The sequence below is a fragment of the Halichoerus grypus genome, chromosome 5 (genome assembly GCF_964656455.1).
Source record: "Halichoerus grypus chromosome 5, mHalGry1.hap1.1, whole genome shotgun sequence".
In the NCBI taxonomy this organism is placed as follows: domain Eukaryota; kingdom Metazoa; phylum Chordata; class Mammalia; order Carnivora; family Phocidae; genus Halichoerus; species Halichoerus grypus.
This window is the reverse complement of record NC_135716.1, coordinates 26,178,094-26,205,432: the sequence shown is the minus strand read 5'-3', so window position 1 is coordinate 26,205,432 and position 27,339 is coordinate 26,178,094. Positions and strand designations below refer to the sequence as shown.

Sequence of the window (27,339 nt, the reverse complement as noted above, 5' to 3'; positions counted from 1 at the left end):
CAGTGATGGAAACAATCAACAAAACTAAAAGGCAGTCTATTATATGAGAGAATATATTTGCAAAGGACATCCGATAAAGGGTTAGTATTCAAAATCTATTAAGAACTTATAAAACTCAACATCCAAAAAAACAAATAATCCAGTTAAGAAATGGGCAGAAGACATGAATGGACACTTTTCCAAAGAAGACATGCAGATGGCTAACAGACACATGACAAAATGCTCAACATCACTCATCATGACGGAAATAAAAATCAAAACCAAGATGAGATAGAGATACCACCTCACACCTATCAGAATGGTTAAAATAAACACAAGAAACAACAGGTGTAGGCGAGGATGCAGAGAAAGGGGAACCCTCTTGTACTGTTGGTGGAGATGCAAACTGGTACAGCCACTCTGGAGAACAGTATGGAGGTTCCTAAAAAATTGAAAATAGAACTACCCTATGATCCAGCAATCGCACTACTAGGTATTTATTCAAAGGATACAAAAAATACAGATTTGAAGGGGTACATGCACTCTGATGTTTATAGCAGCATTAAAAACAATAGCCAAACTATGGAGAGAGCCCAAATGCCCAACAACCGATGAATGGATAATTTTGGATGGATAATGGATAATATGTACAATGGAATATTACTCAGCCATCAAAAAATGAAATCTTGTCATTTGCAACAACATGGATGGAGCTAGAGTGTGTTATGGTATGTGAAATAAGTCAGTCAGAGAAAGACAAATACCATATGATCTCACACTTACGTGGAATTTAAGAAAGAAAACAGATGAACATATGGGTAGGGGGAAGAAAGGAGAGAGGGAAACAAACCATAAGAGACTCTAAACAATAGAGAACAAACTGAGGGTTGATAGAGAGAGGTGGGTGGGGGATGGGCTAGATGGGTGATGGGATTAAAGAGGGTACTCGTTGTGGTGAGCACTGGGTGTTGTATGTAAGTGATGAATCACTGAATTTTACGCCAGAGACCAATACTGCCCTGTATGTTAACTAACTAAAAAGTTTTTTAAAGCCCCCACCCAAAAAGTAAAACCTGCTAATTTTAACTTTTAAGAACATAAGATAAAAATTAAGGAAAAAGGACAGCAAAGCTAATGAGAGGACATCAATATTAAATCCTTCTGTTTTATTAGCTGAAAACATTCTATTATTCTGACCAAGTTATTTCAAATGTTGTCACCTATGCTCACACAGACATATTATTACCATGCCTTAAACTGGAATATAATTAGACGTTTACCTTTGCACACTGGTGGAGGATGGCTCCACTGTCTGTTGGCCTGGCACTGTGCCTTTGTTGGCCCTTGCATAACATACCCAATATTGCAAGAGAATGTCACCACATCATTAAAGTTGAATCCATTGCCGCTTGTTCTTCCATAAATTGGACTACCAGGGTGACCACAGCTAACAGCTAATAGCAATGGGTGGGGGAGAGGAGAAGCACAAAGCAGAATATTTGGTTATCAGTTATCACATGACAGTTACATTGAATCATTTCAAACGAAATGGAAAGAAGACCACTTTTATGTGAAAACATATTTAAAGTACTTTTACTATTGCAAGGGAGCAATTTAGAATGCTTTCAAAATAGTCTAATAGAATAGAAATATTATATTAGTAAAGAGACAAATATTTATAATTGTGATCATTTCATGCTAGTGGTACAGAGATGTTTAAAGTTTCATGGTGTCTTTCATTCTCTCTCTATTTTGTTTTTTGTTTTTTTGGACAAATACTGTAATTCAAAGAAATCTGGGAATGCTTGAAGTTCATGTCACTAGTTAGAAGCAGAAAGGAATGAAACTGAACCTATTTTCCTTTTCTAGTTAAGTTTAAGAATGGAAGGTCCATAAAGGCAGTTTTTTGTATTTAATTTTGAAATAGTTTCGTATTATTTATACAATTAATTTTTATGAATAGTAGATTGGCAAGCAAAGTGTGCTTGAAGAATTAATGTGACTATATAAAATAAACAATAAAAATACTGCATGATGTAGCAGCATTCTCCTTACTCTTTTGAGATACCAATATGAACACTGTAAACGTGTTGATTTTACTGGCTTATTTTCTTCACAATTGATACTTGATAATTTAGCACAATTTTGTTTAGAAGTAATGTATCAATTAGATAAATTATTTAAATGTGTTTAGGGTTATAGTTCTATTCTAGATTTTATGTACTGCTAGGCTTTTCCCAAACAACTGTATTTCTGTGAACTGTTTTACTGCATCATCTCACTCTATTAATCAAAGCAACTCCAGTAATAGTGCTTCATAACTGGGCACAGTGAAAAACCATAGTCACTTTTAGTACTTTTGAAATGACCCAAGAGCAATTATTTTTCAGCTGTATTTTTAATGTCAACCTACTCATTTGGAAATTTAACTGCATCTTATTCTTGTTAAAATTATCAATAAAGAAACCAGTTTTACCCCAAGGGCCAATTTTCTTTTATAGTCTCAACTACTCAACAAGAAAAACAGTGGTATTAGTTGGCTATGCCTGAATATAGATGAAATGGAAAAAAATCTAGGACAGACCCAAGCATACTGTGCTGTCTTTAAATCATCAGTCTGTGTGAATATGCACGTGCACACGCACATACACACACACACCCCTTAGAAAAGCAATATTAATTATTAACTCTATGGTCCATTATTCTATTAAATTTCAACACCTGGAAGTATTTTCCATGAAACTAGAACTTTAATAAATATGTTTTGTTTGAATAAAAATTTGACAATGAAATCTATAAATATGGATGTAATTAGTCACCGAATAAATGAAGTATTTCCTGTGAATCCATGCTAAAAGTCCCACGCATTATTTATCTGAAGCCTCCAGAATGTCTATAGTATGATCATAAGATGTTATAATTACAGCATATTTACAGGTTTATTCTCATTTTCTAACACCAATTTTGATATAAATGTCAGTAATTGTGGATGGAAATGATCAGGAGAAAGAAAAAATACGGAACACATTGATAATTGCCTTTCTAGTCCAAAATAAGATAGACTGTGATGTGAAATACTGTGTACTGATGGAGATTAAATGGATTAAGCAAAGTAAAAGAATTTTTAAAACTATAAGTAAGTAAAATAAAATAAAAGTATTGAATATCAATATTCAATTCTATTCTTACTTTTGTGCTATTACATTCAAATTAAATGCACAGTGGGCAAATCTATGCCATACACATAGAAACCACAAAGCACAGCAGCTGTATTTAAAAAATAATAACATAAAACTTTTATTTTACATCCCACTTTATTCTTCATGTGAGAGTTCATAAGTAAATTAACTTAAAAGGTCAGATAGATACCTGTTGAACCAGTGAGAGATATTATTGAAACAATTCCCAAATTACATAGTGTTACACAATTTCATATGAATTTTAAAATAGTGAAAAGAGTGCTGTAAAACAAAACTTTAAATAGATTTTAAATATTTCATATAAACTTTTATGAAAAAATACTATAATTACATCAGCTGTGTATATGTAATCTTGATGGATTTAAGAATAAGATGGATTTTGAAGCTAAAAGGAAAGATAATTATAAATACCTTTAACCATTCACTTTATGTATAATGGAATTAAGGCCTAGAGAGATTAAATGACCTGCATTAGCACATATAATTAGTAATGGAACTGAAATGAGAACAATAGTTCTTCATATCATGTCTAACAAGTTTTTTCCCCACTAATTACACTCCATCAGGATCTGATTTTGATATGACAGCCACAGCATCATAATTATTAGAAAAAAAAGTATCCAAAGTATTTTCACTATAAAAAGTTTCATAATATCACATTATGAAAATACTGATGCTGCTGCACATTGGTCTCAAGGAATTAAATCCTTGTAAGTTAACATTTGTCAAAAATATACCTTCCACATAAGAATATGCATTTATAAATATTGTATATTCATATTAAATACTAGAATAGCTGAACTTAATTTCTTGTCTTTATGATAAAACATAAATAATAACAGACATTCCAATATTTTCTTCCACTTTCTTGGTTTTATGGATGGTTTTATGTGTGTGTTTGTTTGTGTGTGTGTATCTTACCTAAGAAAAAAATATGGGTAGTTATATGAGACCAGAGGCTTCTAATTACTTCTGTCATGCTTACTTACGCACACAGGATGGGAGCTGACCAGACCAATTGTGATCCTGTTGGCATATTCTTACTGAAGAACCAATTAATCGAAAACCAGGATTACACTGATAAACAACTGTGTCTCTGTATCCATAATTTTCTCCAATGACTTGACCATTCACAATGAGCTCTGGAATTCCACAGTGACCCGCTGAAATGGGTCAGAAAGTAATATTTTTAATATTGTGATTTAAGTTTTATTTTTGTATTTATATACATATATAACATTACTAAACTTTTAAAGTTTATTTATAAATAATGCAAACATGATAATATGACATAAAGATAACTACAAGATACTCAGCAAAATGCCAAATATTTGGGATTTAAAAGAAAATGTTATTTCTAGTAACACTTGGGTCTAAAAGTAGTTAGAAAACATTTCAAACTGTGTAGAAATAAAAATATATCAAAATTTAAGGAATGCAGATAAATCAGTGTTTAGTGAAAAGATTTATAGTGTTAAACACTTTTATTGGAAAGGAAAAAAAGATACACAATCAATGAGTTAAGATTCCACCTTAAGAAGAGGAAAAAGAAGAGCAAAATAAAGCGAAAGTAGATGAAAGGATGTATTGCAGATAGTTACCGAAATCAAGGAAATAGAAAATAGAAAACCACAGAAGACATTACTTAAGCTAAAATGTCTTTCTTTAAAAATGGCAAAAAATTTGCTAACCTCCTAGCTAATTCAATCTAGCATACACAAAAAAGAACAAAATTACCAATAACAGAAATGAAATGATACTACTACAAGCTTAGAGAAATTAAAAGGATAAGGTAATATGAAGGACAGTTTTATGCCAATACATTTAACAGTTCAGAAGAAAAGGGCATATACCTTAAATATTATATACCAAAACTAACACAAGATAAAATAGAAAATATGAATAGTCTTTCATTTATTAAAGTACTTGAATTTTTTTTTTTAGATTTTATTCATTCATTTTAGCGATAGAGAGGAAGAGCCTGTGTATGCACTCATGGGGCAGGGGAGGGGCAGAGGGGGCAGGAGAGAGACAAGCGGACTCCGCACTGATGTGGAGCCCAATCTATTACATGTCCCAGGGATCATGACCTAAATGAAAACCAAGAGTCCCAAATTCAACCTATTGAGCCACCCAAATGTCCCCCCCCCACACACTTTTTTTTAAATAGGCTCCACACCCAGCATGGAGCTCAGTGTGGGACTTGAACTCATGACCCTGCGATCAAGATGTGAGCTGAGATCAAGAGTCAGATGCTTAACCAACTGAACCACCCAGGCATCCCCAAAAGTACATGAATTCTTAAACAAAATCCTTCCCACAAAAACCACTCAGGCTCAAATGTTTTTACTGTTTTAACCAAATATTTAAGTTAAAAAAAAATATACACACTCTTACAAAATAGAAAAGAAAGGATTACTTCTTAATTTGTTTTATGAGGTAATCACAGCCCCAATAGTAGAACTGGAAGACATTAAAAACCAATATCCATCATGAAAACAGATGCAGAACTCATTAAAATTTTAGAAAACCAATCTAGAAACATACATAAAATCAACCACTGTAATTTGACAGAGTGAGATAGTGACATATTAATAGAGTGAAGGGGGAAAATATGATTACTTCAATAGATGAAGAAGAAGCATTTGGCAAAATTCAGTACCAATTCATGCTGAAAACTAACAACGCATTTAGAATATAAGGGAAATTTTCAACCTGATAAAGACATCTGCAATATTATGATTTATAGTAGGAAGTATGCATTTGGTCTTGGTCCCTGTTTCTGGCACAGAGCTCCTAAAACTCTTGGAATTTCCTAAATGATAAGAGAAAAAAAATGTGTCTTGTTACGTTAATGAGGTGGCTTTGAGATCTCACCTAAGTATGTAGGCTGGGTGCCAATGGAGCCAACCATATGATTAGAAGGTTGGACCTCCAGGGAGGAGAGAAAGACTAGAAGTTGAATTAATTGCCAATGGCTAATGATTTAATCCATCATGCCCAGGCAATGAAGCCTCCATAAAAAACCAAAAGCACAGGGTTCAGAGAGCCTCTGGGTTGGTGAACACAAGAAGATTTAGGAGAGTGGGGCCCTCAGAAAGCATGGAAGCTCCGCACCATTCTCACATACTTTGCCCTATGCATTCCTTCCATCTGGCTGTTCCTGAGTTACATCCTCTTGTAATAAACCCGTATAGTAAGTAAAATGTTTCTCTGAGTTCTGTGAGCCACTTAAGCAAATTAATCAAATCCAAGGAGGGGGTCATAGGAATCTGTGATTTAGAGCCAGTCAGAAGCACAGGTAATAGCCTGGGCTTACGACTGGCATCTGAAGGGGGAATGGAAAGCAGTTTTATAAGACTGAACTTTTAGGGGCACCTGGGTGGCTCAGTTGGTTAAGCATCTGTCTTTGGCTCAGGTCATGATCCCGGGCTCCCCACTGAGTGGGGAGTTTCTTCTTCCTCTCCCTCTGCCCCTCCTCCAGCTTGTGCTCTCTCTCTCTCTCTCAAATAAATACAATATACATTTTTAAGATCATTTATATACTTGAGAGAGAGAGAGAGAGAGCACAGAGGAAGAGGGCACAGAGGGAGAGGGAGAGACTCCCTGCTGAGCAGAGAGCCCTACTTGGGGCTCAATCCCAGGACCCTGAGATTAGGACCCAAGCCAAAGGCAGATGCCTAACCCTCAAATAAATAAAATCTTTAAGAAAAAAAAAAAAAGACAGAAACTTTAACCTAAGGAATCTGATGCTGTCTCCAGGTAGACAGTGACAGAATTGAGTGGAATCATAGGAAACCCAGTTGGTGTCCAGAGCATTGTTCATTGAGAACTGAGTCTCCAGATGCCAAAAGACATCTAAGAAAAAGCTCCAGTTAACATATTTACCAAAGAAATACTGAATTCTTCCTTCCTCACGTAGGGAATAAGACAAGGATGACCACTCTCACCAGTTCTATTTAACATTGTTTTATTGGCCCTGTGCAGTGCAAACATTAATACAAAGGAAGAAAGAAAGCATAAATTTGGAAAACAGAAAAGTAAAACTATTCTAAGCTCAGATGATACATATGTGGAAAATCCAATTTTAAGAAAATCCTAAAACTAATGATTTAGCAAGTTTTCAGGATACTAGATAAATATTTCAAATAATTATATTTTTATATATTAGGAACAAACAATTAATGTGAAAATGTAAATTAAATGAAAAATGTAATTAAAAATGAACAATTTCACTTATAACATTAGAAACACATTAAATATTCTCAGGAATGATTTTAGCAATAGACATAAATGATCTCTATGCTAAAAATACAAAATATTGCTATTGCAAAAAATTGAAGACCTAAATAAATGAATAAATATACTAAATAGAGTATGCTTATTAATGTCAAAGATTCAACATTGTCAGATGCAAATTCTCCTCAAATGATGTATGGATTCAATGTGATCTAATCATAATCCTACTAGATATTTTTAAAAATAAAAATTGATAAACTAAGTCTAAAACTTGTATGAAATTGGAAATATACACAGTATCCAAAGTTATCTTGAAAATTAAGAAAAATTTGGAAGATATACATACAAAATTTCAAGGCTTCTTATAAAACCTATTCAACAAATAGTGCCAGATACCCTTCTAGAAAAAAACTAAACCTCAATTTTACATCATTCATTATACATACAAGAGCAAATTAAAGATAAATCCTAATATAAAAGTAACTCCAAAAACTATAAAACTTCTAGAAGAAAATATGAAAGAAAATCTTTGTGACTCCTAGCTGAGTACAAGTTTTGTAAACAAGACACAAAAAGCAATAACCAGAAAAGATAGACTTTAAAAAATTTAAAATTTCTGCCTATTAAAAGAAGAAATAAGTAAGCAAGTCACAGGCTGCAAGAAAATATCTATAAAACACATAATAATGAAGTCCTTACCACCAGAATATACAAAGACTCCTATAGTTCATAATAAAAGCCAATTCAATATAAAAAATACTTCACCAATTCACAAAGGAAAATTTACAAATGGCCAAAAAGCTCAAGAAACTGTACTCTATCAGTAATCATCAAGACAATGCATATTAAAATGTTATAAAATACCTTTATGCACCCAATGGAATGGATAAAATTAAAAGACTGGCTATACCACATGCTGGAGAAAATGTGAGACAAGAACTCTTCCAGGAATTTTACTCCTAAATCTTTAAGAGAAATGAATACATATGCCCACAAAAAGATTTTTACATGAATATTCATTGCACCTTTCTTCATAATAGCCCAAAAACTGGACAAGGGTCAGGTGTCTATCAATAGGGGATTGACGAACATGTGGCATATTCATATAATGGAATTCTATTCAGCAATTAAAAAAATAGTGATACACACACAACAACATGGAAAGAGAATGAAAGAAGTCTTACACGGTATATAATTTAGAATTCCAATCGTAAGGATTTCTAGAAAGGGAAAACTAACATATGGTAAAAAAAAAAAAAAAAAAAACAATTATTGTCTCAGGGTTGGAGGGAGCTGCAGATTGGCTGTACAGGGCCATGAGGAACCTTTCCAAGATAATAGTAATATTGTATAACTACAAAGTGGTTTAAGTTAGACAGTTACACACATTTGACAAAACGCATCTCATTTTGTGTTTATGATATATACATTCCACTGTATACACATTTTGCCATGGTAAAAAGGAATCAAGAAAAGTAAGCAAATATTAAACTCTTGATAATGATATGCATGCTGAAATGTTAAGCAAAAGAGTAAATGAATTCTGCACGTTACTTTTAAGTACATCCAAAAAAATGAACTGATGGATTGATAGAGGCTTGAAGGATAGATAGATATGTGATAAGCAAATATGACAAAATGTTAATTGTAGAATCTAGGTGGTGGGCACAGAGACACCCACATGGCAAGTGTCACAGTCAAGTGTTTCAACTGAAAAACTGAAAAATTCATAATAAGATGCTGGTGGACTAGGAATAAATGCACTGTATTTAGAGAAATGATCATAAGCACATACTAGTGGCCATTATTAGCCAAAAGTGTCTGTGGCTATAAGAACAAGTTTTTTGTTTTTGTTTTTTTCAAACATGAGAATGACTGGACTACATTAATCCTTAAAGTCAAGTTCAAGGATAAGATTCTAGGATTTGCTTGTTTGGCAATTGCATTTTCTTTCTACCCACATCCTTCGGAGTTTATATTAGATGTCAACACTACATCTTCTGCAATGGATGGTGATGCTGTCTTCATAGACTGAGAGGCAATGTTTTCTTATAAATCTTCCTGTTATATCTTATCTCTTCAGAAAACAGAATCAGGATTCTAAACAGGTGAATAAAACCACCCTCTATATACAATATTCAATAAATAATACACAATATACAGTAACAGTTCATCAGGGCAGAGAGCCACAAAATATAGCATTTCAAATTTAAATTACATATACATTTTCAAGTTTATATGTAAACTAAATAATCTGTAATTGATATCTGCATAAGCAAAATCAGTTTGGAACTATGAAAAATATTTTGATTATTTAATCCTATATAAATATATAAAGGCTTAATTTTGTACCATTTTTTTATATAATAGTCTTATAGCATATTCAAATATACATGCTCTTATAAAGAAACCATTTTTGCTAGGCTTCCAAGTGTACTTATTAACAAATATACTTGAGAGGGGAAAAAAGGATTTTAATCAAAACCTGTGGCTATACCTTTTTAAGTTTTAAATAATGATTGCATTAACATGAATATGCTCAAGTTATAAGCAAAACAATATGTATCTAAATTGTGAAAGTATAGGCTTTTCTGCCTTGCCTCATATTCTTAAATAGAGTAAATATTTATAGACAAAACACTGTCCCATCTAGCAATACCCTGGTTGATAATAAACAATGATACTTAAATTAGTAAACAAAAAGATTATCTCTTGTTCCCAACAGACAAGTGAATAATTATTAGAAAAATTTTCATTATGCTTAATTCAGTACTTGCTGTCATATCTTTAAATCATTTTGGAGAAAAATAAAGCATAAATCATACCATTATCTTAATATTAAAAAATTTATTGAAGTCTTTGAAAAAAAGATAAAGCATAAATCATTATATTCTTTTAATAATAAAGGAGGAAGGGCAAAAAGAACTAGCTAGTTCAGTTTCTTTAACTGAACAGTTTTTTTAATAATGAATTAAAAAACCCTAAGGGGGAAAAGTCCCATTTGCCTAAAATCAGGTTTGCAAAAATATATTTTAAATAAGTTTAATAGAAAGTAATATTACACACGTTAAAATCTTATGAAGTTAAAAGGGAGAAAGAGTTTAAATGCGGAAATCGTTTTTCTCCTTCGATCATTACCTTAAGCAAATAGGTGAAAGGAGAATTGACTATGGTTTAGAATGAATTAACTTCTACAGTGATTAATCCAGCTGAGTATGCAGACATATAATTTTCAGCAATTAGTTTTCACCTTTTTATTTTCACATGCCTGGAGGAAAATGTGTCTCTCCTTAATGGCATAAGATTCTCATTTGAAATACTAGTTGATTAACTTTAAGGGTTATCTGTTTAATAGCTTTTCTACAATGAGACATTTTTAAAGTTAAACATTTTCTGGTTAGCATCCTTACTGAGTCAATATAAATGATCATCTCTTGTTATGGAAAAAGAGCTGCCTCCTTTTCAGAGGTGGGGGGTGGGGGTGTGTTGGTTAAAATGATTCAAAAAATCTGTACCTAGGCATCTGGTTTCAGATCCACTCCAAAGACCTGAAGAAAGGCATTCCCGTACTGCAGAGCCCACAAGCATGAATCCGGAATCACAGGTAAAGATGGCCGTGGAGCCATACGAAGTTTGAGTTCCAATCTTATTTCCATTTGGAGGTGTAGGTAGTTCTCCACAGGAAATAACTTGAAAACAATAAAAAAATAAAAATGCTTAGAGACATAGTCAATGTGCACTTATAACAAAACCATGTTTTTAACACTTTGAATTCTCTATGATCTGACATATTCACAACTGAAATTGACATTTGTAAGACATTTTGAATCAGTGTGAAAATGCAGAGAAAATAGATGACACAATTTAAAATCTATCCTCTTTGAGTTCTCTTAAAATGTTCTGAGGGACAGCAACATGTAATGAAGCTACTTTTGCATCTTTGCTTAGCCAATCTGATCACTCAGCAGGTTGTCATAAAAGAAAAAAAATCACAAGGTGAAGGATTTCCATCCTTTTGACTTACCTGAGCCAAAATTTCCTCTTTAATCTGAAACAATGCTAAAAGAGTACAGGAATACCTCACTTTATTGAGCTTGGCAGATGTTGCGCCTTTACAAATGGAAGGTTTGTGACTGCCCTGCATTGAGTAAGACTATCAGGGCAATTTTTCCAACAATATTTGCTCACTTTGTGTCTCTGTGTCACATTTTGGTAATTCTCACAATATTTCAAATTTTTTCATTATTATTATATTCGTTATGGTTGATCTGTGATTACCACTCACTGAAAGCTCAGATGATGGTTAGCGTTTTTAGCAATAAAGTATTTTTTAATTAGGATATGTACATTATTTTTTAAACACAATGCCATTATAGACTACAGTATAGTGTAAATATAACTTTTATATAAGCACGGGAAGCCAAAAATTTTATTTGACTTCCTTTATTGCAGTATTAGTTTTATTAGGGTGGTCTGGAACTGAACCCACAATATCTCTGAGGTATGCTTGTAATTACAAGTAATTTTTGTTGAGATCTCCACAGTTTATAAAGAAATATACATGTAAAATATGATTTGACTTTCAGAAAAACCATTAGATAGAATGATATTTCACATTTTGTTTGTAGGTTTTAAAAAACTAAAAAAGAGATTGACTCACTAGGTCATTTAGAACCCAGCTCTTATGACTCCTTCATATTTAAAGAGTGCAAATAAAATGTCTTTCTTGAATAAAAAACAATAGTGGATAATGTTTATTGAGTGCTTATTTTGTTCCAGACACTATTACTAGTGCTTTAAGTTAAGTAATTCTCAAAACAACTCTATGAGGTAGGTGGAGTCACTATCTGAATTGTATGGACTAGGATAGGAGCACATAGTAGTTAAGTAACTTTAATAAGGTCACACAGCCTATAAATAGCTAAATCAAAATTAAAACCCAGTGGTCAAACTCCAGAATCCAATACTTAGCCACCAGCCTACAGTGCTGACTTTCAGATCTAGGCTTTAGGTGTCCATTAGGCAGACAAAGAGAAAATTTGCAAACTTTTAATTGTTGCATGTAAAATTTTAAATGTAGTGATTGTTTTGAACCAACCCCTCAACAACACTTTGCAGTAGCTATACTATTTATTAATATTAATAATATTAATATTTATATTATTTTAATTTAAAAGATGAATAGAGAATCAGCAAAATCACTATTCTTTCCATTTTTCTCAATGAAATGCTATCTTAAATTCTTTGTCTTTCCCCCACTCTTACCTGTAGGCAGGGACCTCATTTTATGTATCTCTTAAACCCTTCAACATCATAGATGATCCCTTAAACCCTTCTACATCATCACAAAAGAACAAGACAAACATTTGTTGAATGCCTGATTAAATTAAAGATTTTATTGTAGATAATTTTTTCATAGCTCCTTGAAATTTCTCTATCCCATGTGCCTCTATAATGAAATAATACTGAAAGAACAATGAGGCTAGAAGCAAAGAAAACTCCTAGGAGAAAATGTGAAAGAACAGGGCAAAAATTAAAAAATATAGATGCCATATTTTTAGAGTATCACAATTATAGTTTTGACATCTATTTTTGAGATTTTAATTCATCAATATGATTATCTTACAAAAGAGGGAAACCCCCTTATATGGATATTAAAAAAATAGTTTGCAAAATAGAATATTCATCAATAAAATAATAGTAGATACTCGCATACTTATTACACAAAGACAATTGTTTGCTGTGTTGAAATTCTTAATAATCATAATCATAATCCTATTTAGACTTCTGATTCTTTTATTAGTTTATTCATAAATTATGAGTGTTTATGTCATAAATGCCAGAGTTGTGTTGGGCATAAAATGAAAAGAATGAATTTTCAGCCTAGCATATTTCCTGGCACAAAGTAAATACTCAATAAATGTAGGGACTTCATAATATTTCACCTGAATGTCCTATGTTCAGTTAACTTATCTATATCAGATACTGGCAATTTATATAATAAGAATGCATGGAAATAGAATAACAATATGTTCAATTTGATTCAATAAATATTGAGGTCATGCTGTGAATCAGGTTCGAGCTGATATTTTCAAGATAACATACCATTAAATCTTTATAATAACTACAAGGTAGGTATTATTGCAATTTTCTGGCTTAAGAAATTTAGGATCAGAGAAAATGAACATCATATAATATAGTGATTAAAAGCCAGAGGGTATAGTCTGACAGCTTGGATTGAATCTCATTTCTCCACCATTTATAGGTTCTGTGATTTGTGTAAAAATTATTAAACCTGGGGCTCAGTTTCTTTTTTTGACAAAATAAGTATAATAACATCAACTACTTCATAAGATAGGGACTAAACAATAAATGAATTAATACACGTAAAGGGCTAAAAGCAGTGCCTGCCTGGCAAGTTTTAAGTATACAATAGGCATTATCAAGTTATTGTAGTAAATGATAGACTTAGAATCCAAACACAGGATTTCTGTATCTAAAGCCGATGCTTTTTTTATGAGCATTTATTAAAAAAAAAAAAAAGTTAATAAAATTTTAAAATTTAATGAGAATAAATTGTCTTTTTAATAATATTATCTCATTATTGCTCTAGTGTGTTTGGAAAAGGAAGTGACCAAACAATTCAATCAAGTGGGGAGAGTATGTGTTGTAATGAGCACTGGGTATTTATATAAGACTGATGAATCACAGACCTGTACCCCTGAAACAAATCATACATTATATGTTAATTAATTGAATTTAAATTAAAAAAAGAATAGCTTATGAAATAAGTTTAGCTGAGTGGATACTTACTTTGGCAATATGGTCTTTCATTTCTCCAACTCCAGGTACCATTAGGAAGACATTCAATAGAAGCAGGACCTAGCCCATGATAACCAGGATCACAGCTGAAAACTACCTTAGTTTTGTATTCATAATGGGAGCCATTCACAATTCGCCATCTTCCATGTTCCAAGGTAAAGGAATTGATGCTTGGACATGTAACAACTATACAATAACCAAGAACATAAATGTTAATCAGTCATGTCTGTTCTACTTCTTAACTGTATCTTGTATCTATTCCATCCCCTACATCACCACTACCTTAATTCTTTCACTATTGTGCCAAAGTCCTTCAGCATTTTTAAAAATTTATTTTTCATGTTAATCTTTTCCAGTCCCCCAGCTCTATGGTATTGCTGGCAGTTCCTTGAATATGTTATACTATTTCACACTTCAATGTCTGTGTACATATTATTCTATTTACCCAGTATCTTTATTACTGCCTTACCTCTACCCTCTTCTTTCTTTTCTTTCTTGGATATTATCATATCCAAATTTATTCCTTAATACAGAAAGACATGAAATGTATTTTAGTGATGAATCATTCCAATTATATTAATTTGTTAAAATTTTCTCTTTTCTTTGAAGCTGATTTAAAAGTATTCTTTTTGAAATCTTTCTTCCCAACTTTTATGAGATACAAATGACAGGATGTAGGAAAAAGGGAACCCTGGTACAAGTTGGTGGAAATGTAAACTGGCACAGCCATTATGGAATATATATGTAGAGCCAATATGGAAGATCCTCATAAATGAAAAAGAGTATCCCAATCTTTTGATTCAGTAATCCCAATCTGGGTATACATCCAAAGGCAATGAAATCAGGATCTCAAAGAGATATCTGCATGCTCATGTTCATTGCAGCATTGGTCACAATAGGCAATATATGGAAACAACATAGTCTCATTAATTCAGAAATTTTGGAAGGACTGTATTTTGAGGAAATCTGTTTTATGAGAATGGTGTTTTTGTGCAAGAGTTGTGTTATAAACTTTGGCTAATTCAAAACTTACTCAACATAAGATAAACAGAAGCATGATTCAATACCTACGTTAAGACTACACATAATTTAACAACTTTCATTTTAAATGAAATAACTAAGTTGAAATGTTAGTATTAAGTGATAAGAAATAAATGTAATATAGAGACAAAAAACCTTATTTAAGCCAACATTTTCCAATTCTTTTGCTACCAAATATTTTAACAGAATTATTTGCTGTCACCATTACATAATATTCATTTACCTATTAAAGTAGTAATGAAAGCAATGGAAATATTCTAAGTGGAAGTAACCTGAAGAATACTGATGGAAGTTGAGGTTATGGATCATCTTAGCAACATCTTTTGTCCTTATAAAAATCAGAGCTGAATGTATTCGAATATAATTTTATTAATTATAAATCTTTAAATTTGTTTAAGGACATATACAGAAAGTACATGTTGACTGATGGATGAATGTTTACAAAATAAGTGAAACTGTGTTATGTAAAATAAAATTCACTTTAATTTTTTGACACAAATATTCTGGAGTTTATGTCCTTATACTGTCTTCTAGTTGTTCATGGTACAAGACAGCTTAATTAACTTTTATTTCCCTCTTAGACATCACATTTCACTTCAGGGATTAGTTCTAAAATTTGAACAATACATAAACTTTTAAAGCATACAAGATGCCAATAGAAACACAAATGATACCATTTCCTTAACACACATACCAACACAGCGAGGGGTCTTGTTATGATTGCTCCAAGTTCCATCTGATTGACATATGGCAGTAGTAAGTTCCTTAGACGACAATCTATATCCATCATTACAAAAATAGGTAACTCGGGTTCCTACCAAGTAGTCTGTTGTGAGTATTCCTCCATTTGTTGGAGCTTTAGGAATCCCGCAGGAAATTGCTAGAATGAATACATGTACAAAATCATAGAAACAGAAAAATACTTAATTTAATAGATAAGTCTCTTAAATTGTAAAGCATGTAAAACTATTTGGGATTTTATTAATTCCTCTGAAACAATTTCAGAATATCTCCTAGAAAGACTTTCCTGAACCATAACTTTTTGAATAATTTATTTCAAACTCCTATTGAATGCGTGTTTTTTTTTTTTTTTTTTTTGATTGGTGAATCCATACATTATTAATGCTTTATTTCTGGGTTTCTTACTTGGTTTCTTGTCAGTGTGTGCATGGTTATCAGCATTCATATAAATTATATGATAATGAAAATTGGATAAATATAGGGGGTATCTAGGGCTAATCCATAACTGGGCCATCACATAACAAGTTTGGTCAATTAATTTGACAGATAATTATTAAAGATTATAAAGGTGTTGGTAACTAATACTCATCAGGGCTTTGGCCAGGAATACAATGCATAGATGCTTAGATTTATTTTAACTGGAAGCTGGATATTGCTTTGTTTTAGGTCCAAACTCTATGTGCTTGGGCACCATCTATAGAATATCATGTGATCAACATGTTTAATAAATATAGGGCCTGGACACATTGTCTTAAATCCTAGGTTGAATCATCCTGCATTTCATTGATATGTCTTAGATGTCTTGGTTTTCATCTACAATAAATCTGATTTTGTTGAAATTAGTTTTCCCATAATGTGATAGTTACAGTAGAAATTTTTATTTACTTTATTGTATATCAGGTATTTTCACATCTCAAAATTCAAATGACTATACAGATATACTCTAAGATTGATTGTTTGCCATCTTTACCAGTACACATTTGCATCTCCAAAATCAAAGAAAAAAACATCAGCTTTCAGTGAATATATTTGGCAGCAAAACCCTGATTAAAATGAGATTATTTGTATCTTTTCTACCATATTCAGATATGTGTAAATATTTGTACATATGTCTGCACAAAAACTAGTGTATTTGATTATGGGTACAGCTCCACAACCAGCTGGAGTTATGTAACATCTGGTATGTGTACTGTATTACCTCTATAAAATCAGAAAATTTCTGAATTCTGAAATATCTAGTCTTCTAGGTTTCCTATAAAATATACTAGACTTATAAGTACATTTTTCTCATATTAAAAGAAATAAAGAACAGAAAGGTTTGAGTTTGGTCTTAATATTGACAGACTTGTGTTCTATTTACCTAGCTTTCATTTCAACCTAAAATTGTTTTTCAACTTCTTTCAGAAAACCTACCACTTAGGTGTTTAATTTTAATTAATCCATGTGAATTTCACTATGAAGTGAAATATCTTAGTGAAATCTATATGACATTCACAAAATTGAATGGCAGACTCCCTACTGGTGCATGGTTTGATCTTTCATAATCTGATAACTTGAAAATTATGAACAGAAAAGCAGTAACACTGACTTAATAAATTATATAGGCAATCTCATATAATTATGTTATTATCCTTTCTATCATGTTGCAGACGTAAATGGTTCCCTGATGTCTGTTCAAGCAATGTTGATATTTCTACTTAGGACTTTTGGGAATTTCGATTTGTAATAAGTCATCTCCCTACAGAACCCCACCAAAGACTGTGTATTTACTGATTTAAAAAAAAAATCAACTATACATTATTGGAGTAGTGTAGGTTGAACTTAGATCAAAGTAGAAAGGAAATAAAGTTCAAAAAGGAGTGGTGGGGGGTGGGAGGGATGGGGTGGCTGGGTGATAGACACTGGGGGGGGTATGTGCTATGGTCAGTGTTGTGAATTGTGTGAGACTATTGAATCGCAGACCTGTACCTCTGAAACAAATAATACATTGTATGTTAAAAAAAAAAAAAGAAAAGAAGAAGAAGGTAGCAGGAAGGGAAAAATGAAGGGGGAGAAATCGGAGGGGGAGATGAACCATGAGAGACTATGGACTCTAAGAAACAAACTGAGGGTTCTAGAGGGGAGGGGGTGGGGGGATGGGTTAGCCTGGTGATGGGTATTAAAGAGGGCACGTATTGAATGGAGCACTTCATCAAAAACCAAAGATGTAATGTATGGTGATTAACATAATAAAAAGAAAAGAAGGGGCGCCTGGGTGGCTCAGTCGTTAAGCATCTGCCTTCCGCTCAGGTCATGATCCCAGGGTCCTGGGATCGAGCCCCACATCAGGCTCCCTGCTTGAGCTCCCTGGGATCGAGCCCCACATCAGGCTCTCCCTCTCCCACTCCCCCTGCTTCTGTTCCCTCTCTCTCTGTGTCTCTGTCAAATAAATAAATAAAATCTTAAAAATAAATAAATAAATAAATAAAAAAGAAAAAAAAAAGAATAGGTCCACATATGTGGTTAGTATAAAATGGCTATATTTTATTTTATTTTTTTAAAGATTTTTATTTACTTATTGAGAGAGAGAGAATGATAGAGAGAGAGCATGAGAGGGAGGAGGGTCAGAGGGAGAAGCAGACTCCCTGCTGAGCAGGGAGCCCGATGCAGGACTGGATCCTGGGACTCCAGGATCATGACCTGAGCCGAAGGCAGTCGCTTAACCAACTGAACCACCCACGTGCCCCTAAAATGGCTATATTTTAGACCTAAGAAAATGGCAACATGCTCAAATGATAGGACGACAACTATGCCTGTGGGTAGATTATGACTTAACTTCTCATCTATAAAATAAAAAAAAAATCAATTTCAAAAAAACCATCATCACTGAGTGGTTGTCACAGAGGCTTCTCTACAGAACCCTCAGAAGAGCACAGATTAAAAGTGAGGCAGGGAATGCAAAGAGACTGTTTCTACATAACACTATACAAAACCCAAATGCATAGTGAGATGAGACTGGTTCAATTCCTGAAGAAGAGGAAATAGTGAAGGCTTATTTGATGTGCAAACAAACAGATAAAACACCTGCCTAACCCAACTAGAAAGATCAGATTGGATTTTCTATCTTTTTCTGTTTTCACATTGTGTAACTGTTGCTCAAGTAAATATACATGAGGATGTATAAGGAGACAGAGGAAATAAAGCAAAAAAATGACTGAAGAATATAAAACAAACTTGGAACAAAACAAAAATTTGCATTATGTGAATAGCTCTTCCCAATGACATTTAACCAGTTCATTTTAATTAGCTATGTTCAAATACAGATAGATCACATACAACAAAGGTTTTTATTTACTAATTAATCTTTTAAATTTGTTTCAGTAATAATAAAAGATCAATTTTGGAAATGTCTTCTTGTTATCATTTTACTATGCCAAATATCTTTTTAACTGCATTTTGATTTAACTATTCTAATTGTAGAACATTTTAAATCAAGAACAATGAAAAAAAATGAACCCATATGTAAATGTTGTATTATATATCAAAAAATTCAATGAAATTATAGTGCTGACTATACAAAGCAATTTCAAAATTTCAGAAAGTTTAGGATTTTTTTATTTCAACCAATAAATAATTATTTTTACTAAAGATTTCTTAAAGACTATTATATATGTCCTCTTATATATCTAAGCAATCATTACACAACTGAAATGTACTAGTTCAAAGTCAGGTCATTTTAATATTTATTTAAAGTATATATGGTTTAGAGGTTATTGTTTATATATTTTTTAAATTCCCATGATTCTGAAATTATAAGATCAAAGATTCTTTTCCAAACCAGTTCTGGGAAATACTAAGAATTTGTGACTACTATTCATTAGTCAAAGAAAAGCAGATGTTTTCATAGTTTATTAAAATATATCTATTCAACATGAAGTCAGCTTTTTCAATGTTGGTAAGCCACTAAGGTTATGACTTTTCACAGAATTCTAGTAAGCGATTAATATTTCCTGTATCAACAGAACAAGGAAACAATAGTTCTTTCATTTCTCATTTATTTATACATGCCTGTGAGAGTTATCTTTTCATGAATTAAAATTACAGTTTAACAGGTAAAAGAACCCATTCCGGGTGTTTGGTAATATCTATGCTTATTTTAACTTGCTGTTGTTCAATTTTAAATTTTAATTGATTTTATATTTTATTTGTTTTATATAACTTCCTTCTGATAAGTAGATTATAGGTAAGACCCATTATTCATTAACTGAGAGTATTCTGCATTTTTTTAATGTGAGGGTTCATAGTTGTTTAATACACCTCTATATGCTGGGTAGAATAAATCAAATATAAAATTAAATTTCATATGGACAAAATAGTGTGATATGCTAAATATTAAAAATTTTCTAAATCCAATGACATTACATTTTTTGGTATAACTGATATTGCACTTGTCTTTATAACTATACCTAGCTAAGAGACTACTTTTTAAAAACAAGATCTAGTCCAAAGATCTAAAACGTGCCATTTGTTGAATAAGAAGCTTATCATTCTGTTGGCTGTAACAGGATACAACACTCTGACGGTGCCTCCATTGTTAACAAAATACAAATGAAAAAGAAAGACGTATCTCTATTAAGTTAGCTAAACAGTGAAGAAAAAATGACGTGGTGGCTGGTTACATTTTCTTCTTTCAAATTTGTTGCTCTGAGAGCACATTTTTGCATGCTCAGAGTGAAAATCTTCAGTGACCCTGCCCACTCTTATCCTCTCTTTTCTCTCTGCAGACTCCACACTAAAGCAATCTCCAGCTCTGGGTCAATCATTTTCTGACAACAAAGTAATGAGAATGGTAGATGGATGAGTAAAGTGTGTTCAGGTGGGGGCATCTAGGTGGCTCAGTTAGTTAAACATTGGACTCTTGATTGTGGCTCAGGTCATGATCTCAGGGTTGTGAAATCGAGCCCCATGTGGGGCTCTGTGCTGGGCATGGAGCCTGCTTAAGATTCTCTCTTTCCCTCTCCCTCTGCCCCTCCCCACCCTACTTGCTCGTGCATGCTCTCTCTCTCTCTAAAAAAGAAATTAATAATAATAATAATTTTTTGAAGTATGTACAGGTGTATGAGTGGTTAGAGTAAAGGCATTAATCACACAACAAATGAATTATAAAATGTGTCTCACTCTTCTCAAATTTATCATTCTGCATTTTTAAGTCTCATTTTCAAGAGGGGCATCTATAATATGCTTCTGAATATTTATATTTTTGGAAGCTTCAATGATACAAATGCAAAAGTTAAACAGGGTTAATCTTTTATTAATGTGTTTTTCCATTTGGGGATAATATACTTCACCTTGACAAGCAGGGACCGGCGCATCCCATGCATGATAACCATAGGAAGACTTTCTGCACACAGCACTGCCTTTCCCAACAAGTCGGAATCCTCGGTCACAGGCCCAGCGGACCACACTATTAAGTTGTCCACCTGTCTGACTGATAATGTATCCATGAGGTGGAGATTCTGGTGTACTACAGTAGAAAGCTTTTCAAAAGACAAAAGAATCACTGTATAATTAATGAATCAGAAATTCTTTACAATCCAGCATTGTAACTGCCACCTGTGTGAATTTTACTTCCTATGAACAACATATAATTTTCTATTCTCTTGACAATCCATTGACATAACTTTTGGGAGACAAAACTAACTCAGAACATTTTATCATCACAGAAGAAGTCTTCTGAATTGAAATATACATATTTTTCTTAACACCCTGGTGGTTCAAAAGCTCTACAAATATTTCAGTGAATTTTGGAAGCTGTACTTCTTGTAATTTGAAGGACTTAAATGCCAGTCTTGGTAGTAATATTTTAGAGCATGTTGTTTATATGTAACTTTGAAGTTATTTCCAGACACCTATATCATGTTAGGTCATGCATTTCATTTTGGTTGATGTCTAAATAGACCCCCCACATTCCATAATCCTCTTTCCCAGTTTATTAAAGAGTTTCCATGCTGTCAAGAATGCTTACATATGGTGATAAAAATGTCAATAAAATAAAACTTTCTTCATCTTCTGAAGTCTGAAATGTCAAAAGATAATGTCAAATGGCTTTTTCATATATATGTACTTTTAAGACTATTCAGCCTGGCAGGATCCATTTACCCTTTGTAACTTCAGTGTATTCATCTGAGAAAAATAAGACTTTAGTGGTAACTAGAAAGAAATAGATTGGACTTGGAATATATATGTCATAACCTGTTATTTCTAAAGGAAAAATATACAATATGTCGAGTTATTCTTGGGGTTAAAGTGCTATTTTCAATATATTTATATAAAAATTTATCATGAATATCAACATAAATATTTAGTCTATAATATAGTCAATTTAATGTTTATAATTGATTTGAATAATTTCCCCTTAAGTTATTATGATCATTAAAACTACAATTTCATGTGCTGACCTTTAAATTCCATCTTTGGGCACAAATTTAATAAAAAGACATTTACATTGTTCACATGCTAGAAAAATGATTCAAATATGAAAAAAATTAATGATGACTGGGGCATATATTTGAATTTTTAAAGCATTTCTTCTTTGTATGCCTAATAACATTTTTGAAAAATTTAAAGCAAATCTATTGTAGGACAAAATTTATATACATATTAGTTTTGTGATGTCAGTGACAAGTCAATTTTGAAGTGTAAAAGACAAATTGTTAATAAATTAAAATCAAACTATCATCTTATAGTTTTAAAATCAAAGTAAATAGACAAAAATTATTTTATTTGTACACTATATATGGAAATTTATATAAATGAGTAAATATGAAAGTATATTTTAAGAACTAAAATTCAAAATTTATTGAAGCCTATGTCTATAATTATTTTGTCAGAATTGTTTATAAAATATTTATGAAAGTAATTTTCAGTTGAACTGATTAGCAATGATTCTTGGGTTGGGGAGACATGGTCCGAACACTGTACAGAAAAGAGCTGCCTGATTAGCTCTGAAATATTCTGTTATTGAGCACATACCCATGGCTCTGCCATGATTTAGGATGGGAAAAAAAGGAACATAATCTTTGTACAATGAAGAACATTTATATACACTTATTCAACAAGAAACGAAAATTATTGGCTCAGTATCATTAGACCTTATAAACAGGAAGGCATATAGAAAAGTTATTTCATCTCAATATTAAAAAGGATTTTCAGCCCATATCTTTTTAAATACTACTTAGTGAAAAGCAGTAATGACAAAACAATTCTTTTTTTCAAAACTAAAGGTTTTTAATTATGTGTTGGTCATTTCCCTTTCAATATTAGACTTATTTAGCAACTATCATAAATGGATGATAAAAACCAAAACAAAGATTTTTACCATTGTACATTTATCTTTTGTTTAACCTTCTCATATCAAGGACTTATTAAATAGGTCAGATACACACATTTGAGCAACAGTGTTACTATTTTGTGAGAATGCAAGGGAAACAAATCTATTGGAAAAAGGCATTAAAAATATCAGAGTTTAACTTATAACTAACATACATAAGTCATCAATATCCTAAATGCTTTTAATCTTTTCAAAAGTCCCAAGAGGTAGGATTATCATGACAGTGGGGACACTGAGACACAGAGAGTTTACATCAATTGCTCAAGAAGCCTCAGTGGAGGAACTGTGATTTAAATTCATGTCTAATTGAATAGGGTCTGTGTCTGTGCTCTGTAGCCACAACCATACTGAGGATGTAGGTGAGATGTGTACTGAAGTTGTAAGTATCACATACCTATATATCTTATCCGGAACCCTTTTTTGTTATTGCCATGATCTGCCGACCATTGGAGAAATACTTCATGACCATTGCTTGTTATATTAAAAGCAGATGAATAATCTCCACTGAGGGAAATAAGCACTGGACTTTGAATATTTGGTCCTTTGGAAAGAAAATAATATAATTTAGACATAACTGAACAATTCTGTTCCAATTTATCTTTAATATTTTATATATTTAGAATATTATGATATATGGTATATGGTAATAGAATATATTTAGAATAGTATGATATGTGGTGACATTGCTCCAAAACCAATTTAACCAATCAACAGTAGCTTAAAACTTATCTCTGTTTTAAACATTTACCTCCATAGCTGAAGAATCTACAATTTGTAGAATAATAAGCTAACTACAGGTTTCACATGGTGTGTAGATAAACTGGATGTTGATACTTCTAAAAATAACTATAAGATAAAATAAAATCATACAAGCAGTTGTTTACACTGAAGGTCTGCAAATATAACTAGAGTAGTTGAACTGAATTTATGAATATGTGGTAGATATAAACCATGGTTACCATCATACACCTGAAGAACATCAAATTCCTTTTCTGTCTGGAAGAACTCTACAAACATGCTGATATTATATCCTTTTTCTACTGAGATGCTCCAGGCACACATTTGAAGATTTGGGTAACTGTCAGGATACCCAGGGCTCAATATGACTCCTGTGGAATCTAGCCGTAATTCATTGGCGGGGCAGAGCACTATCAAAGAAAGATATCATTAAACAATGCTAGTCTTTTAGAACTAAGTGAAAACTGCATTTTAAACACCCAGTACTCTGCTGGGTGAAAATACCAGGAGAAAGGAGAAAATTACCTTGAATTATGTGTTAGAAGAGATAATTTGTATTAAGCTTACAGTTCAAAAAATGGAAGAATGACCCAAAAATTATGGTACTGATTTCCTTTTTTTTAATTACATGGAAGATGCATTACTTTTCTGTATAATAAATACATAGATAATTAAAAAATAAGACATTTATCTCCTGTATTATAAGTACATAGATAATAAAAAGGTAAGACATTTATCTACTTCGATTTCTTTGTATTCTTTCCCTACCTTTCCTCATCTTCTTATGTCCCCTCCTCTTGCCTCTCTCATCTAGGTCTTTGCCTGTCCTTTTCCTTCCATATTTTTTTACTCACTCTCTTCTCTCCTCAAACTTTAACTCACTCAGGTATGTAGGGCTAGATAAGAAACTGTACTGTTTCAAGAGTATTTATTCTGGGCAAGGCTACTCCTGATTTCAGAAATATGGTTAAACCATGAAAATTCAACACAATTTTAGGTTACCAATTATCTTTCAGTTCTTTGTGCGAATGAGCTAGGCTTGGAAACACCAAATATAGTTGCTGGAATATAGATGACTAGATGAAGGATTTATACATTCATCATTTCCTGGATGCAAGGGCAATGAAATATTTTGAGTTATAAAGTCTCCATGTGGTATAGGGATGGAAAAGAATAAGCAAACTAGTGGATTATGACAACATATAATTGCTCTTTATTCAAGTTAATAATTTGAAAAGAAATAATTCAAAAATAAAAGCCACCACAACTAATATTGAGATATTTGTAAATTGACTATAGAATATAGCATAGTTAAATATAGTGAAAATACAACACTAAATATAGAATATAGTAAAGCTAAAACATATAAGACCTGTTTTATTTTTTTATTTTTTGGCTTTTACTTGTGTTTCTTCTACTTTGGTCTGGGATATTTGCTTCTTGGATATGATTTGAAGATTTTCAAAAATAAGTAAATGGTAGCAGGTCATTCTCAGTCTAAAAAGAGAAACCTTACCATTGCTTTCCACAAAATGACAAATATATAAAATAAACAAAAAAGTTAACTTGACAGTTGGAAATGGAATGGAAAATTTGAGTCAAAGATGAAGAACATTCGTGAAGATATAGCTATGGCATATTGAAATGATGGGACATATATAACTGTATGAGAAGTTAAGTTTTAAGGAAGGGTTTATTTAGTGTGTGCTCAGCTATTTAATATTTCTGGAATGCTTAGCTAAGTATCTTTTTGGGTTACTGAGCATGTTACTTCCTCACAAAAACCATTTAGCAACTTCACAGTTTGACACAAAGCCCTCCAAGTTCAGTCCTTGCCTACCTCCCCAACTTTGTTTCCTGCTGCGCTCCGCCACTGAAATGAAATGCTCTGAACATATTGGATGAACTACTTACAGCTTTTTGAACTCTGCACATTCCTTCATGCTTCTGTTTCAAATGTCCTTCTTTCATTGGCTGCATTTGAAATGTTAGTGCATTTCAATGCCCAGATGAAGTATCTCATTCTTTGTGAAATACTTCCTGAATCTCTCCTCCATCAACCTGAGCAGAATTGTTGATTTCCTTCTTGGTGTCTCCATAATGTTCTATTATTGCAGTTAGCAATTTCATGGCTATTTCCTTATTTTTTTTTGTCTCCCTTCCTAGGCTCTGGTTATTGAAAAGCAAGTGCCATGTCTGATTTAATGTGTTGGCCCCAATATTCTAAACTGAACAAATATTCCATATTACTTTTGAACATCTGATATGATTTAACATAATTTAGTATAAATACACAAATTAACCTACTTTCATACTATTCAACACATATCCTCAAGAAGCCCAACAACTATCAGGAATAAGAGACATATTTATTGATTGTGACTACATGTTAAGACACTGTTAAGCACCTTTTGGGCATTATGTCACTTACCACAACAACTTTAGAAAGTATGTACAATTTTTACCCCCATTATACATATGGGGGAACTGATGCTCAGAAAGTCTAAAATGCATAAAGTGTCACAGTTTCACCTGGATGGACCCCACAGTTTTAGCCATCAAATATACCACTCCTTTTACTTCATCTATGTCAAACTCTTTAAAGAGCAACACATTTAGAATTGCTGTCCATATTTTAAGCATGATATAGAAAACTAAAAGGATAAAGGGAAGAATAACAACATTGCTGCAGCCCCTTTTAGGAAAAGTGAAAAAATATTAAATTATTTAAGATAGACTAAAAACAATGCATATTAATTCTAACAGACCCCAAAAAGAATGATTATTTTAGCAAGCTTGTGAATTAACTCAAAGAAAAAAAAATGTAAAGTCAGAGTTTTGGCTTAAGAGCTTGGTCAATTAATTAATATAGTAACACTGCATAAACTAATTCTGAGGGATTATTTATTACTTTTTAGCTAGTATCTGAAGTGTCATTATGAGATAAAAATTAGTCTTTTCTGTATTTTCCATAGTACATAGAATAGGAAGAGATACAATTATTAACCTATAGGAAATTCTAATTTTAAAAACAAAATATTGAAAGTCTGAGAGATGAGGGATTATTAAATAGCTAAGTTATCTGGATTGTTTTATTTTAATTTTTAGAAATTTATTAAAATGGGATCCATATTAAAAAAAAATTAAGTGTTGCCCTCCAAGAGTTCACAATGTATTTATACATTGGAGTCAAAGAAGTCCTGACATGTA

General features: G+C 32.3%; 1 protein-coding gene across 6 annotated transcripts in view; it reads right to left on the bottom strand.

Moving 5' to 3' along the window:
• The window catches only part of CSMD3 (CUB and Sushi multiple domains 3), a 1,190,044-nt gene that overhangs the window by 56,548 nt on the left and 1,106,157 nt on the right, over positions 1 to 27,339 (bottom strand). For all 6 annotated transcript variants that reach the window (XM_078072078.1, XM_078072080.1, XM_078072079.1 and 3 more), the window contains 8 exons: positions 24,351 to 24,539; positions 23,786 to 23,932; positions 21,350 to 21,538; positions 15,976 to 16,161; positions 14,232 to 14,426; positions 10,934 to 11,107; positions 4,169 to 4,342; positions 1,260 to 1,433 (listed from right to left, as the gene is read on the bottom strand). In XM_078072078.1, coding sequence (XP_077928204.1) covers positions 1,260 to 1,433; positions 4,169 to 4,342; positions 10,934 to 11,107; positions 14,232 to 14,426; positions 15,976 to 16,161; positions 21,350 to 21,538; positions 23,786 to 23,932; positions 24,351 to 24,539 — 1,428 coding nt within the window. The remainder of the gene's footprint in view (positions 1 to 1,259; positions 1,434 to 4,168; positions 4,343 to 10,933; positions 11,108 to 14,231; positions 14,427 to 15,975; positions 16,162 to 21,349; positions 21,539 to 23,785; positions 23,933 to 24,350; positions 24,540 to 27,339) is intronic.